At 43.9% G+C, this 15,903-nt stretch overlaps 1 protein-coding gene across 3 annotated transcripts in view; it reads right to left on the reverse strand.

The window, feature by feature from the left end:
* The window catches only part of URI1 (URI1 prefoldin like chaperone), a 96,325-nt gene extending 80,899 nt beyond the window's left edge, over nucleotides 1-15,426 (reverse strand). Inside the window, exon 1 of one of the 3 annotated variants that reach the window (XM_036929828.2) lies at nucleotides 15,027-15,426. In XM_036929828.2, the coding sequence (XP_036785723.2) occupies nucleotides 15,027-15,131 (105 nt within the window). In that variant the 5' untranslated portion in view covers nucleotides 15,132-15,426. The remainder of the gene's footprint in view (nucleotides 1-15,026) is intronic. The other 2 variants (XM_057493219.1, XM_036929829.2) reach the window with 2 other exon arrangements.
* Nucleotides 15,427-15,903: the final 477 nt, after the last annotated feature.

A 15,903-nucleotide genomic window follows, 5' to 3' on the forward strand; every position in this document is an offset into this window, starting at 1 on the left:
GATCTCTACCCCTCCTGTTACTGGGAGGCACTTCTCTGACGGACTCGGCAGAGGATCTCGGCTACCCTCCTTCCCGCTCCTCCAGGCCCACTACGGGGGCCAGCTCCCTTCCTCAATGTAGCTCTCCTCCACCTTGTTCTCCTTCTCTTCCAGTTTCTCCTCCATCTTGTTCTCCTTCTCTTCCGGTTTCTCCACCATTTTGTTCCCCTTCTCTTCCGGTTTCTTCACCATCTCATTCTCCTTCTCTTCTGATTTCTCCACCATTTTGTTCCCTGTCTCTTCTGGTTTCTTCACCTTCTCGTTCTCCTTCTCTTCCGGTTTCTCCGCCATCTTGTTCTCCTTCTCTTCTGGTTTCTCCGCCATCTTGTTCTCCTTCTCTTCCGGTTTCTCCACCATTTTGTTTCCCTTCTCTTCCGGTTTCTTCACCATCTCGTTCTCCTTCTCTTCTGATTTCTCCACCATTTTGTTCCCTGTCTCTTCTGGTTTCTTCACCTTCTCGTTCTCCTTCTCTTCCAGTTTCTCCGCCATCTTGTTCTCCTTCTCTTCCGGTTTCTCCACCACCTTGTTCTCCTTCTCTTCCAGTCGTGCTGCCATCTTGCTCCACAGGTGCCGACTCCACTTTGGATAAAACAGATAAAACTCCCCCATACCCCAGTCCCATGCCTTCAAGCTCTGCATCGATTCCCAAGTTGTATCCCCCACTGCCAAGGTCGCCCCCTCCATCCCCTCCTTCAGACCTGCCACCATCTTACTCACCACAGCTGGCGCCCAAATGGTCTAGCCCTCCTGTAACCCGCTCTAAGTCATAGCGGTCTCAAGCTCACATGATGGCTCCTCTGAGGGAGGTAGCAGGGGCTGAAGGGATAGTGCAGGTTCATGTTCCTTTTTCTCTGGCAGACTTATCCCAAGTAGAACAGCGATTGGGGTCCTTTTCCTCCAACCCCATAATGTTCACTAAGCAGTTTAAATATCTCACTTGAGCTTATAAGCTCACCTGGCACAATGTGCATGTAGTCCTCCAATCCACTCTAACCCCGGAGGAATATGACTGTGTCACGGCAGCAGCACAGCACTTCCGTGAAGCCCATGTGCCAATGAAGCCCATGCCACAGATGAACGGGAACCTATGGGCAGGGAAGCTGTTCCTCTACAGGAACCCATGTGGGATTATAATACTCCCGAGGGTAAGGCATGCCAGGATCGCATGGTTCGCTACTTATTGGCAGGTATGAACTCAACCACCCAAAAGGCTATCAATTATGATAAGCTTAGAGAGACTACCCAGAAGCCTGACAAAAACCCATCAGAATTCCTCAAGCGCCTAAAAGAAACTCTAGGAGCTTTTACTAAAATTGACCCGGCCTCAGCATTAGGTTCCTCTCTCCTAGCCATGCATTTTATAACTCAGTCAGCTCCCGACATGAGGCGCAAGCTTAAAAAGGCTGAGGATGGTCCCCAGACCCCTCTAGGAGACCTGGTAGATATGGCATTTAAAGTTTTTCATGTCCGAGAGGACGAGAGCAAGAGGAGGTCAGCTGCCCGAATGGCAGAAGAGACTCGCACCATAACAGATGCTCTGTGGCCGGCTTTGGAGATCATCGGGGTGTCCCTGAAGATCGACTCGAACCTCCGGGCCCTTGCTTTCGGTGTGGCAAAGACAGGCACTAGGCATGGAAGTGCCCCAACCAACCACGCAGACCGACCAGACCGTGCCCCAGCTGCGGTAAGCGAGGTCATTGGAAAAAAGTAGACTGTCCACTTGGGGGTGGTCCTCCTCCAGGGGCAGAGCCCCACGGGGGGGCGGACGCCCTCAAAGGACTACCCTTCAGACCTGCTGGGCATCCTCGAAGACTGAAGATGCCTGGACTTGGACACCCCGATCACCCTCGCCAAGCCCAGGGCCAAGCTGTGGGTAGTGGGTAAGCCCATCTCCTTCTTGGTGGATATGGGGGCTACCTACTCTGTTCTCCCCTCCTTTAAAGGGCCTTTGAACCCTGCCAAGGTCTCTGTAGTTGGGGTCATGGGAACCCTCTCCAAGCCTTTAGAGACGGGCCCGGTGGCCTGCACCTTCCAAGGCATCCCGTTTACCCATTCCTTTCTAGTCATGCCTTCCTGTCCTACCCCTCTGTTAGGACGGGATTTGCTCTATAAGTTAGGAGCCTCTATTTCCCTCCCACCTTTTAAATGCTTACAGGACGCCAGAAACTCCCTCATTGCTTTGGTAGGCGAAGGAGAGTTAGACGACAGTAACCTGAGTCTCCCAACTTCCTGGACTGCTGTCAATCCGGTCGTGTGGGACATCTCCACCCCTGTGGTGGCAACCCATCACACCCTGGTTTTAATACGCCTTAAAGACCCATCCTGCTTCCCTTCTCAGCCTCAATTTCCTATTTCACAGGCTCATCGAAGGGGACTACAGCCTATTGTTAATCGTCTACTCTTGCAGGGGCTTTTAGTACCGACTAACTCTCCATGCAATACTCCCATCTTGCCGGTAAAAAAGCCTTCTGGAGCGTATTGCCTCATTCAAGACCTCCGAATAATTAATGAGGCTGTTATTCCCTTACACCCAGTAGTGCCTAACCCATATACTCTTCTGTCTCAGGTCCCTTCCGGTACCTCTCATTTTACTGTACTGGACTTTAAAGATGCCTTTTTCACTACCTCTCCACTCAGACTCGCAGCCGCTATTTGCCTTTACGTGGGAAGACCCTGACACCTGTCGATCTAGACAAATGACCTGGACAGTTCTACCTCAAGGTTTTAGAGATAGCCCCCATCTTTTTGGACAGGCCCTGGCAGAGGACCTCTCGTGACATTCAACGGGTGAGAGTACTCTCCTCCAATACGTGGATGATCTTTTACTTTGCAGCCCCTCAAAGGAGGCCTCGGTTCTGGACACCAGATCCCTTCTTAATTTCCTAGCACACATGGGATACAGGGTATCCCCTGCCAAAGCACAGCTGTCTCTACCCCAGGTTACATACCTTGGGCTAACTCTAACTCCCACCACTAAAGCCCTGACGGTGGACCAAGTGGCTGCGATTAAAGCTCTCCTGCCACCTACTTCAGGAGCCAAGATACTATCCTTTCTAGGACTGGTGGGGTTTTTCAGACACTGGGTGCCTTACTTTGCCCTTCTGGACAGACCGCTTTATGCGGCTGCCACAGAGACTCCTACTGGGCCGCTGACTTCACCCACCGAGGTGGCTTCGGCTTTCAAGTTGCGGGATGCATTGCTTTCATCCCCCCCGTTGATGCTCCCTGATTTAACTAAACCCTTTACTCTATATATAGCAGAGAAGGCAGGAGTGGCAACCGGAGTGCTGGTACAGCCAGTAGGGCCGGGATACCGTCCCGTTGCCTTTCTCCCCAAACAGTTAGATACCACTGCCAGGGGGTGGCAATCTTGCCTCCGAGCCCTGGCAGCTGCGGGAAGTCTGGCCCGAGAAGCCCTGAAATTAACCCTCCAACAGCCCATTACTGTGTATTCCCCACACTGGTTACAGGATCTTCTGAGTCATAAATCCCTAGCCTCCTTGAGTCCTTCAAGGGTACAAGAATTCCATCTTCTGTTCATTGAACATCCACAGGTAACCCTACAAGTCTCTCCACCCCTTAACCTAGCCTCCTTGCTTCCCATCGGCGATCAGGCAGATTAGCCCACTCATTCCTGTGTAGAAGTTGTAGAGGCTCTTAGGAAACCTAGAGAGGGCCTACAGAACGTGCCCCTCGAAGACTGTGACTTGACTTTTTTCGTGGACGGAAGCTCGGTGAAGGGGAGTGATGGGGTGCGAAGGGCAGCCTATGCAGTGGTGACTCTGTCACAGGTGATAGAAGCAAACCTACTCCCATCTGGGACCACCTCCCAGAAAGCCGAATTAGTAGCTCTTACCCGGGCATTACAGCTGGCAGCTGGGAAGAGGGCCACAATTTATACTGACTCTAAATATGCCTTCCTAATTACACAGACTCATGCTGCAATTTGGAAAGAAAGGGGCTTCCTTACCACTAAGGGAACCCTGATCATCAATGGTAGGGCTCTCAGCTGCCTGCTACAGGCCCTACAAGACCCCAAAGAAGTAGCCATCGTGCATTGAAAGGGACATCAGACTAGAAATGATCCAGTAACCAGGGGTAATGCGTTGGCAGATGCCATGGCCCGAAAATTAACATCCAGGTTGGGGCAACCCTCTGTGCTGTTTTTTTCCCCCTCTCTATTGCCCCAATACCCCAATGACGAACAGCGACTGTTTCTACATTAAGGGGGGACATTGGGAGATCAGGGATGGATATATCTCGGGGGAAGAATTGCCCTTCCCCAAGCCCAAGGCAGAGATGTCATATACAAAATTCATCAGTTTCTACACATTGGGCCGGAAGCCATGCACCGGTTTCTCTCCCCCATATTTGCCCCTTATGGTCTCTGCAAGGCCATAGATCAGGTGCACCAAGCCTGCACTACTTGTCATCACATCTCGTCTCAAGGTGCTCTGAAGATCCGGATGGCCCTCCACCAGATGAGAGGAACCATCCCCGGACAGGACTGGCAGGTCGATTTCACCCATATGCCTAAGCATAAAAAGCTCAGGTATTTACTAGTTCTGGTTGATACCTTTTCAGGGTGGATTGAAGCCTTCCCCACCAGCCAAGAGACAGCTTCGGTAGGGGGACAGACACTGGTGGCGCATATCACCCCCCGCTTTGGCCTGCCTTGCTACAGTTGGACAACGGGCCTGCTTTCGTCTCTCAGGTCACTCAGCTAACAGCCGAGGCTCTCAATATCACCTGGAACCTCCATATACCCTACCACCCCCAATCGTCGGGTAAGGTCAAAAGGGCTAGCAGTCTCTTAAAAGACCACATAACTAAGCTGTCTCTAGAGGTAAAGCTCTCGTGGCCCGATCTTCTCCCCATCGCTCTCGCTCGGCTGTGTGCTGCCCCCCCGGGGACCAGCTGGACTAAGCACATTTGAGCTGATGTATGGCAGGCCCTTCTTACTAAACACAGGCTTGCCTGCTACCTCTCCTGCTTTGGCCTCCTACCTTCCTTACTTTACACTGTTGAGACATCTTCTTAGGGAACACAGACCAGCTCCTACCCCAACCTACGTCATCCAACAACCCAGGAGATGTAGCGATCCTTCAGCCAGGAGACGAGGTACTCCTAAGAGAACTCCAGCCAAAATCTCTGCAACCCTGCTGGACAGGGCCTTATACAGTAATCCTCACTACGCCCTCAACAGTCAAACTACTTGGGCACTCCTCCTGGTATCACCTTTCTAGGCTCAAACAGGTACCCAGACATGATGAGTGGGTGTCTTGTGAGGTGGGTCCTCTTAAGCTGCGGGTTAGTCGTGTCAAGTACAACCAGCCAGATGAATAGCCCGGTGGTCTCCAGGCAGAGTTATTCTGCATGGAAGTTTAAGCTCCAACTAACTCTTTATGGAATCAACCGAGAAGTAGGCACCCAAAGTTGCCCACGTGTAGGTTGTCAGGCACCGATTCAAATACTGGTACACACAGACATACATCTTAAACACTTTCTCAAACACTACGCTGTGCTTTCTGTATGACCAAATCTCTCATACATGTATTTTCCAGTCTGACATGTATGGGGGATGTCATCCTGAATTAGACACATGTAGAGTTCATGCAATAGAAAAAACAGCAAGAGGAGTCTCTGACAACATGTTCTTCAGAATACAAGATAAGCTATACATTACCATTAGTGACCCATGGGATCCATGGTGGGAAAAAGGAGTACAGGGCAAGCTATATGATAGTTACCAATGGTCCCCACAGGGCACAGTATACATCAAGAGGGAATGGACCACTCTGTAAATCCCACTCTCATGGAAGTTCTGAACACGCAGGCACAGGTATCAAGTAATATTCTAAAAACAGAACAGACATTAAAACATAAGATTCAGTCGGACCCCTACCCCCACTCTCTAAGACCAGCAGGAGCACCACTTTCCTGGGCCGGAGTCATTAGAGAAACAGTGCAGTTTCTTAATGCTTCACATATCCTCAGCAATGTGTCTGATTGTTTCCTCTGCACCTCCCTCCAATGCCCCCCAGTGGCAGCAGTTCCCGTTAGTTTTTTCCAGGCTCAACCAGTAAACTCTGAAAAAGACTGCAGCCTCCCTTTAAGCGAGGTACCGATGTGGAAAACGAGCCTTAAGCCCGAAGTTCGACATAGGTCCGGGGCCACCAGAAAACGGCGTGAAGAACCATCGTCCCCACTGACCTGCTACCTGACCCAGCATTCCACCATTTCAGAATTGTCAATGGGAAGCCAATGCCGACGACGGGTAACCATAGACACTCCAATCTCTCTTCAAGGGGGCGGGTTCTTCCGGTGCAATAATACGCTTACCCAATTCATCAACAGCACCACGGTAGCACCCTGCTTTTCGGTGATGCTGGTGCCCCAACTAATATTGTACAGCAAACCTGAGGTAACACAGGCACTAGACAAATGGTCTATATAGCAAAACACTAGACAGAAGAGGGTGGTTTTTCTACCTGTGCTAGTGGGAGTGAGCCTAGTTACTGCAGTGGCCGCAGCTGCCACAGGGGCAGGAGCGTTAGGCCATAGCTTAGTCAGCTCTCAGGGCCTAGCAAGTCAATTGGTGGCATTAGACAATAGAGTGAGCCTAACCTTGGGAGAAACCTTGACCTCCCTTATTTCCCTCCAGCGACAACTTACTTCCCTTGCCCAGGTCACCCTTCAAAATTGGCAGGCCTTAGATCTGCTTACTGCAGAAAAGGGTGGAACCTGTATTTTCTTGCAGGAAGAATGCTGCTACTATATCAATGAGCCTGGGGTCGTAGAACAAAGCGTTAAAAAACTACAAGAACTACAAAAAGACCTCCACAAAACACGAGTACCTGAAGGCGGCCCTTATGGGGTGGCTTCAGTATCCCATAATGGCCTGGCTACTGTCTCTGCTAGGCCCCTTAATAACAGTTTGTGGTTTACTCTTAATTGCCCCATGTGTTTTCAAGTTCCTTCAACAGCGCATGGCAGAAATTTCACACATAAAAGTTAATCAACTGTTGCTGCACAAGTACTCGCCCCTCCCGACTGAGCCTCCTCTGGCCGTCAACCAGCCTTAAATGCCCCCCCACAAAGCCCCTTGTCAGCCAGAAGTAGCCAGAGGGGCGAGTCGTCGCCCATTATGACCAAAAGGCTGGAATGTAAGGCTGGAAGCATCAGGGGAAGGGGTGAGCCTGATGGACAAGCTCAGGCCTCACCAAACAAGGCGAAGAGACCAACAGGTTCCGGTCCGACAACACTCCAGAGCCTGATCGGATAACACTCCCAACTAGAGCCCTTCCCCCAAGCTAAAAGATTAGTGATAACTTTCCAGTACCTGGCTAAAGGCCAATGAGAGACCCCCACGTACCCTAGACGAGCCAATCCTCGCACCACTGTATACCTTTCCTCTCCCTCCCCCTGCCTTCTTTAAAAACTTGCAGCCTGCCCTGCTGGGTGTGACTTCCCCGGCTTATGTTTCAGACCGTGGAACATCATCCGGGGATTGCGTTCAAATAAACTGTCTGGCCCTTTGTTGCCTCTCTTCGCCTGCTTATTTTGGCTGGAATTTATTGGAATTTATCTTACAACTGCTAAGAACAAAAAGGCAACAAATTATTCCCATTCAGTTAGTCATTCAACAAGAACATCATGTAATAGCTTACAAGAACCTGGACAATCCCATTTTTCTAAAGGACATTGGCAGTATTATTAAATCTTTTTGTGTCACAACTTACTTAATACAAACAAGATTAGTATGTTTAGATTCTTATCAAAATATACCCAAAATTGTTTTTCACTATCCCTTATTCTTCTGTAAATTACTTAGAAAAAAAAGTAAAAAGGATACCTTGGACCTAGATGGTAAATGGTAATGACTATTTTTCCTAGTATACTGAATATTAATATAATCCCTTAGCACTGTCCACTGAAAGGGCCTTGATGCAGTGACATCCCAAAAGCAATGAACACTATTAGGGTCCAGATCTTTGTTTCTAAACATTTCTCATTAAAAAGAACCCCAGCTCTTGAAAGAGTCAATTTCGGACTAAGGCAAGAAAACTACAAGGTAAGCCCGTGACACTTTCTCAGTAAGCAAAGTAATCAGCAAAGAATGATGCCAAGGGATGCAGGAGCAAGCCTAAAGGGGCTGCCACTGGCCAAATTTAGGACAATTAAAGCAACAAAAGGAATAATGACAAATTATAACACTAATTTTTTTTTTTTAAATCAAGATTTTAGAGTAATGCTAAAAGGGAGAAAGGGGTTCTAAACAGAAAAACACCAGTTATAAATATAGATGGTTAGAGAATCATTAATTTGCGAACACCAACATAATAACTGATTCAGGCAAGGATCATCCATGGTAAAGGGCTGTTGGGGAACAGGATATTTACTCTGTCTTCAAATATTATTACCATTAAAAGCACTTATGCCTTAAACAGGGTTAAAGGTACCTTTATGATGGAAAGATCTGGCAGATACCACCTTAAACAAGTAATTAGCAACACCAATAATGGGATGAATAAAATCATGTGTCTCCAGCTGTGATGCAATAAGAAGTCATCATCATCTATACAGTGTTCCTGCCAAGAATGTTTAACTTTGTTTCTCCATGATTACATTCATCAGATAGCACCAAATTGTGGGCCATTCTGTAAGAAAACTGTTGTCAACTCTTCAAAAATACCAATTTCATAAAGACAAAAAGAAAGCAGGAAGATTGTTTTAGATGAAAGGAGACTTAAAGAAGTTAAGACAGCCAAATGCAGTCTTTGATCAGATCTTGGATTGAAACAGAGTTATAAACGACATTTTTAGAGAAACAGAAGAAATCTGAGTATGTTAAATAAAATTATTGAGTGTCGATGTTCATTCCATTCCTGGATGTGAAAAAAAGATACTATGATTATGTAGGAGAATGATCTTGTTCTAAAAGATATGTGCTTAATAATTAGGGACGTGATGATGTCTGCAATTTACTCTCAAATAGTTTGACAAGACAAAGCAAGTAATAGAAAGGAAAAGCAAAAGGGACAAAATACTGTTTTTGACTCTAAACAACTTTTCTGTTGTTTTGCAATTTTTCAAAATAAACAGTAGTAGCTTAAAAAAAAAAGACTGCTTTAGGGCAGACTAACAGACTATAAAGATTGAATTTGACCAATCTAGAGATGAAGGCAATGATGATATAAGATAAATCATTTTTAAACCCAAACTGAAAGCATTAGGTAGAAGAACAAAATCAAGCAGTTATGGTCAAAGCATAGAATCCATGCACCTCCCTACCCTTTTCTCACCAGTGTTTCGGAACTATTGTCTTATACCCTAATCTGAAGAAAACGGTTGTCTTCCCCTTTGAAATACTGTATTATAGTATTTACTAATAACTTCCAAAAGACTAATACCAAAGTTGTATTTCTCATGGCACATGACTGACATAATAAGCACGAACAACACATTGTTCCAAAATAAAATTTAACTCATAAATAATGAGTTCTGAAGACTCATCTATTTACAAAATGTTTCTTTGGCTATAAGCAAACTTATTCTACAACTTTGCCTTTCTTAAAAATGAAAAAAGAGCTTCAACATTAGAGAAATCAAATACACTCTCTTCAATAAATTACCTGTAATTACTTAATTCAGATAAAACATTTTCTAAAATTCAACACACATTCAGAAAAACTCTTAAACAGGGACAAAAGGAAATATCCTCAATCTGATATAAACTAAATACAAAAAAAACTACTGCAAACATCATACTTGGTGAGTTTTGTGAAGTTTATCCCTAACACCCACTATCACCATTTCTATTCAATCTTGCACTAGAAATCTTAGCCAGTACAAAAAGCAAGAAAAAAAATAAATAGTATAAGATTGGAAAGATAAAATAAGGTAATCTTGAGGAAATCACAACAAATCTTACACCACCAGGTATCAAGATGACTTATAGAAAGCTATGATAATAAGACAGTGTTAAGTTTGGTGCAAAAAAACAAATAGGTCAATAGAACAGTCAAGAGAAACAAGATCCATCCACACATAGAGCCACCTGATTTATGACAGAAATGACAATGCAGTGGAGAGTGTATGATCTTTCCAATACATGGTGATGGGGCAACTAAACATTCAAATAGTAAAAAAATGAAACCTGACCTCAATCCCCATTAACACAGAATCAATTCCAGGTCCACCATAGATCTAAAAGTAAAAGACAAAATAATAAAGCTTCTAGAAGATAATAAAAGAGATGATATCTTTCATAACATTAGAGTAGGAAACACTTCTAAAAACAAGACAAAAAACACTAACCAGAAAGGAAGTGACTGTTAAAATGAAGAATTTCTAGTCATCAAGGGTCACCATTAGAGTGTCAAGTCCCAGACCTGAGAAATTTACAAAACACTCCTGAAAAAGCACTCATAACAAACATACATCAGGAATTACTATGAATCAATTAGAATATGGTGACCATCATAATAAAAACGATGAGCATTTGTTTTACCAAAAAAAAATAAAAAGTTCAAATAGCCAATAAATATGTGAAAAGGTGATCAGTTTCATTAATCATTACTAGAATGCTGAGCAAATATGAAAAGAACAGATAGTATCAAGTAGTAACAAGTATGTAGTGTAGCTGGAACTGTCACTCACTGCTGACAGTTATGAAAGTTGGTATAACCACTTTGGAAAACAAGCATTATAAATAGAATTGAAAACAAATACCCCATGAGAAATTTCTAGGCAAAACTACAAACAACCCATATTGTTCACTTGAAAAATTAGAAGTTCATGAAGACTCTAACATCAAATCTATAAATATCTATCACAATGCCTGGCACACATAGAATTTACTCCACATTATATATAATGCAATCCCACAATCCCATCATCCTTTCCTTTCTTCACACACAAAAAATGGATAAAATTTAAGATCAGTGTGATTCTCAAAACACATTTCAATGGCTTCTCATCTCACAAAAACTAAACCACAATCCTTACAATGATCTGAGCTGTCTGCCCTGACTAGAAAGCTCTTCTCCAAAATACACTCTTTATCTCACTTTCTTTTCCTACCTAGCTTTACCTATCACAAACCACCTGACAGTTTTAAGTATGTCTATTCTATGTCTTTAGCACTAGAATGTAATCGCTATGAAGGCAAGGACTTTACTTTGTTCACTACTGCATACTCAGCAGAGGATGACACGAAGACGGTACACTCCTGGGGTGGCAGGTAGTAGGGAGCTTGGATTCTGGGTTTGGTGAGAATAGCTGTTGTATGGGGTATATGGCTGACACTTTCTTAAAACTACGTGCAATTCTACTTATCACAAGAAATATGAAAACCCTCCATTAAATTAGTTGTTCTGCTTTATGAAAAATTTGAAATATTTACTCTTAATGCATTTAATTCCCCAGGCTCTATATCAGGAAAATATGTTATTCCAAAATTCCAAGTGAGGATTACATAAGCCACTCAGTAATAATTACAATCAAATAATAAATAGTATCTGCATGAATTTCCCAAAGTTAGTATTATCTTGTAAATAAACCCATGAAAACAATACTACATACCTCTCTCCACATTTCAACAAAAGTTCAGTAATTCTAATAAAAGATAATAGTATCTACAGATATAAAATACAGGTATCATAGAAATATCACCTAAGCCAAGAAACCAAAATTTCAGCATAATGCAATTCTAAGATAGAACCAGATTTAACAAGATCTTAGTATGAGAAAAATTCCCTAGAACAGGCCAAGACATTTCACTACAGTCCTAGATCATAACTTTTATGGCCTAAGTCACTCTGGAGAGACTCCAAAGTGGCTTACATTTTTCCATCAAATATTTTACTGTTATTGGTAAAAACAGATTTACTTTAAAAGAAAAGAAAAAAAAAAAGATGATCCATGTTCCCTCTTGTCCCTGTATCTTTCAACAAAGAATTGAGAGTAAATAAGACCTCCGAGAAAAGGAAACCAACTAGGAAATGGATGTTTGACTAAATTGTATCTACCCACTCTGCAGTAACCAAGAACTAAACCTGCCCAACTGGTGTTCAAACCAGTCAAGAGCCACTTTTCAGGCCCAGAAGTTATTTAGCAATGATATCATACCAGTTTATTTAGCTACAACATCCAAGTTTTCACTAAAGTTAATTTTTATCAACAATCTTTACTTTCAAGAAAACTAAAATACCATCCAATTTTACTCACTTTCAGGGAAAATAAATGAAATGGTAAGCTTTTAAAACATTCGATGTGTTTTCCTATGTAAAGTGTGTGAATACTTATATACATAGAAACCTAACTGTAACCACACTAAACATACTTTTCTACAATTTTTAATGCCTGCATAAAAGCTACTCATATGTATCACGATTTATTTAACCAATACCCTCATGTTGGATTTTTAGTGTTTCCATTATATAAACAAAGCTCCAGGGAACTTTCTGTACATATCTTTTTGCTAGATCAAAAGGGAATAAACAAAAGTTTTTTTAAAATGTCTGAAAATGTTTCAACACTAATGCTATAAGTGAAAACAATGTAAAAATATTTGATCCTATCCATTTACTACAGATGTTGTCATTTATTGGGGTTGCGGCTCATTCATGCCCCTCCTTTTGTCTTTTTTTCCTCAGGTTACTAATTTTTCGTCCTTGTTATTCCAAAGAATAAATTAAAAAAACAGAGAAGGGACCCAAGTAAAACTTGCTATACTCCTTAGCTTAATTTAACAACAAAAACAACTGATGAGCATTTAAACTACCTTACCTAGCAGCCCTTCTCAGCCAAGGTTCCTGGAGAAAAGAATACCCCAAACCTAAGATACTCATTGCATATAATGAATTCATTTCTCTCCTCTGCATCTAGAGCCAACCATGTAGTACAAAACTGAAAAAGAAAACAGCCATTCAAATCATTTCTTCAGGTTTTAATTCTCTCACAGAATCCAGCTAGGGAAAGGCCACATCCTAAGCCATGTTTAATTCTACTCATATAAAAGAATAGTGCACTTAATAAAAGAAAAGAGAAGTGGCACTTAATAGTGCCATACTAATGTAAAGCTACCATGACATTTTCCCCTTTTTCATTCCAAGAATGTCCCAACACTTCTAGAGTTCACTGTAGTCCTACAGTTCGGTTGATTTTAAAGCCTAAATAAAATCTCTCACAAAAAATTTTAATTGACTATGTACTAGGTAAAGTTTTCCTACACTAAACTATAATTAAAGTATAGCTATCTAATCAGTATATTTTGTGGCCTTATGGGTCTCCTGTCCACTGAAGCAGATCCTTTTAAAATACAGTCTAATCTATTTACTGAAGGGTGTCATCAACTGGGAATGATTTTACCTACCCATGACAAACACGCACATGCTTATTCTTTGTGCCAAAATAACATGAACATAACAGAGAAAAGTAATTTGGTAACATAACCAACTTCTACTGAAAACAGTTATTCAGGATTCCATAGGACTGTACTGAACGGTAGTTTTCAAATGTAACTGGATATGGTACCAGAAAGCTGTTCAGAGCACCCCAGAATGTATCCTTTGTATTTCAACCACATTATCATCAGAATAAAACCAAGAGTATCTCTTTTTCACATGCCAAACGGGAGGAAACATAACCAAGTTAGTATTATGCCATGAAGGAGGCAAGAATAATTCCTCTACAGAATACACTAAAAGCAACGGGGACACCATCTTCTGAGGGTCTGTTTCACATTTTCTAAAAGAACAAAAAATGTATATGGTTTTCCCAAAAAATGAACAAATTGGTTTTATGAAGGGCTTTTTCTTTCTTTTTTCTCTTAAAAAAAAAAAGAATTTAAGATCCATTAACGTCTTAAAATTTAAACAAGCCAAACTTGAATTTTTAAGCACCATCTTAAAGAAGCCAAGTTTAAAACCCAACAATTGTATATGGTATTAGAGAAAAATGGCTTTCAGAAAACAAACTTCAACAAAATTTAGAACCAGAAGAAAGTAGGGACGATTCCACAGTTCATCCTTACACGTGATTTCCAAGCAAACCAGGATTTTTTAGGTTCTTATTAAAAGTCCATATAGTCAAACTGATGTACACCTATGTAAGCAGTCATTTTTATACAAGATTGTTCAATAGAAAAAGTTAGGAATTCCACTATTTATAGTTTTGACACAACTTCTTTACCCTTTTCACCTTGACACTCTCTCGATATGACATAGGGCATTTCAAGCAAATTAAATGTTGCTTTTCGAAGGAACAATTTCAAACTTCCAGGAGATAGTTTGAAATGCTACAGAATCCAAATGGAAAAAAATGTCAGATTAAACACCACCACTGCATTTCTTAAATCGGGTATACCTCCTCATATGCAATTCCATTACTAAATGAAAAACTTTCTTCCCTCCTCACTGGACAAAAACTCACTATATGACTGAAGTTAAAATTTAATGAATAAGCACTCTTAACAAATACTAAACAACTGAAGCTGGAGTTGCACATGAAGCCTATCATTATAAACCTAATAAAACATTTAAGTGCGATCAGTTAAAGAGTAACAAAGAATATACATTAGCAAAGATTAGATAACAAGCTAAAAAAAATAAGGTGAACATTTCCACCCACGCACTGCTGTGTGCGTTGCGTTTATATACAAGTTAAACATTGTCACATCCCTCTTCCCCACCCCTCCCCGCCCCTCGAAGGTCAAAGGGCTCCAGACAAAAAAGACAACAGAAGCACGTGACAAAAGTTTCTCCCACTTTCTCCGGGCCTAAAGGCAGTACTCCTGCCCGGTACCAGCTCGAGATCGTGCTGGGCCCCAGCCCAGAGGGCTGCGGGCCGGTAAGGCGTGAGGGGGTCGGCCAGGGCGAGTCGGCCAAGGAAAGCCCCAGCCCCGGGGAAAGGGAACCATGTGCCGACGACGTGTCGGGGATCAGGCGCCTCCCGAGACCACCGGCGGAAGCGCGGCCTGTTACCTTTTCCTGCTGCTCGCGGAGCCGCGCCACCTCTAGGGCGCGCAGCGGCGCCGCGGCCGAGGCCGAGGCCGAGGCGTGGGGTCCGGGGTCCGGCGGGGCCTCCATAGAGGGGGAGCCGGAACCTCAGCGGGGCTAACGAGTCCTAAACAAGTGTTTATGCAGGCGGCGTGGCCGGCGGCTCCCCAACGCCCGCGTGCTCGCCCTCATGCACTGCGCGCCCCGCGCTGAGGAGGCCGCGCCCGCCTTCTCCGCTACCGTGGCGGCCGCTGCTCGCGTCCCGACTGCCCGCGGCCGCATCTCACAGGCGCATGCCGCCCGCTGCCGCCGCCGCCGCCGCCGCGGGCTCGGAGCAGCAGGCAGGCCGATGGGAGCACGAGGAGCCTGTCCGATGGCCGGGCCGAGCCGGGCGTCCTGTGCGGCCGCGCCTCCCCGCAAGCTCCGCCCCTCGCCCCGCCCTGCGCGGCACGCCGGGAAGCGCGCGTAGCCTCCCCCTTCGTCCTGCCCCCGGGCGGGCCTTGTGGTGCCGGAGGACCCGGGGCGGGCCCAGCCTGAGGCTTCACCGTAATGTGAGCCCTGTGGAAGCTTTCATTCTAGGGAATATCTACCTTCAGTGAGTTTCTGGGGGTGAGCACTAACCTTGTGCGGCCCCTCTTACTGTTGTTTAGCGCTGCGTCTGGCTGAATTCATGCACAAAAGCTGCTTTTAATTTTAGCAAATTTAACTCTTTACTGTGCCTGTTTAATGAATTAAAATATGCAATTATATTTTGCATGTGTATTCATTTTAGCACATATAATTTGCCTTATAATAAGACTTTGCTTATATTAAATATATTGCTACGTATGGACTATTTAACAGATTTTTCAAGGGTAAGTTT

The sequence above is a fragment of the Manis pentadactyla genome, chromosome 15, assembly GCF_030020395.1.
Source record: "Manis pentadactyla isolate mManPen7 chromosome 15, mManPen7.hap1, whole genome shotgun sequence".
NCBI lineage: Eukaryota > Metazoa > Chordata > Mammalia > Pholidota > Manidae > Manis > Manis pentadactyla.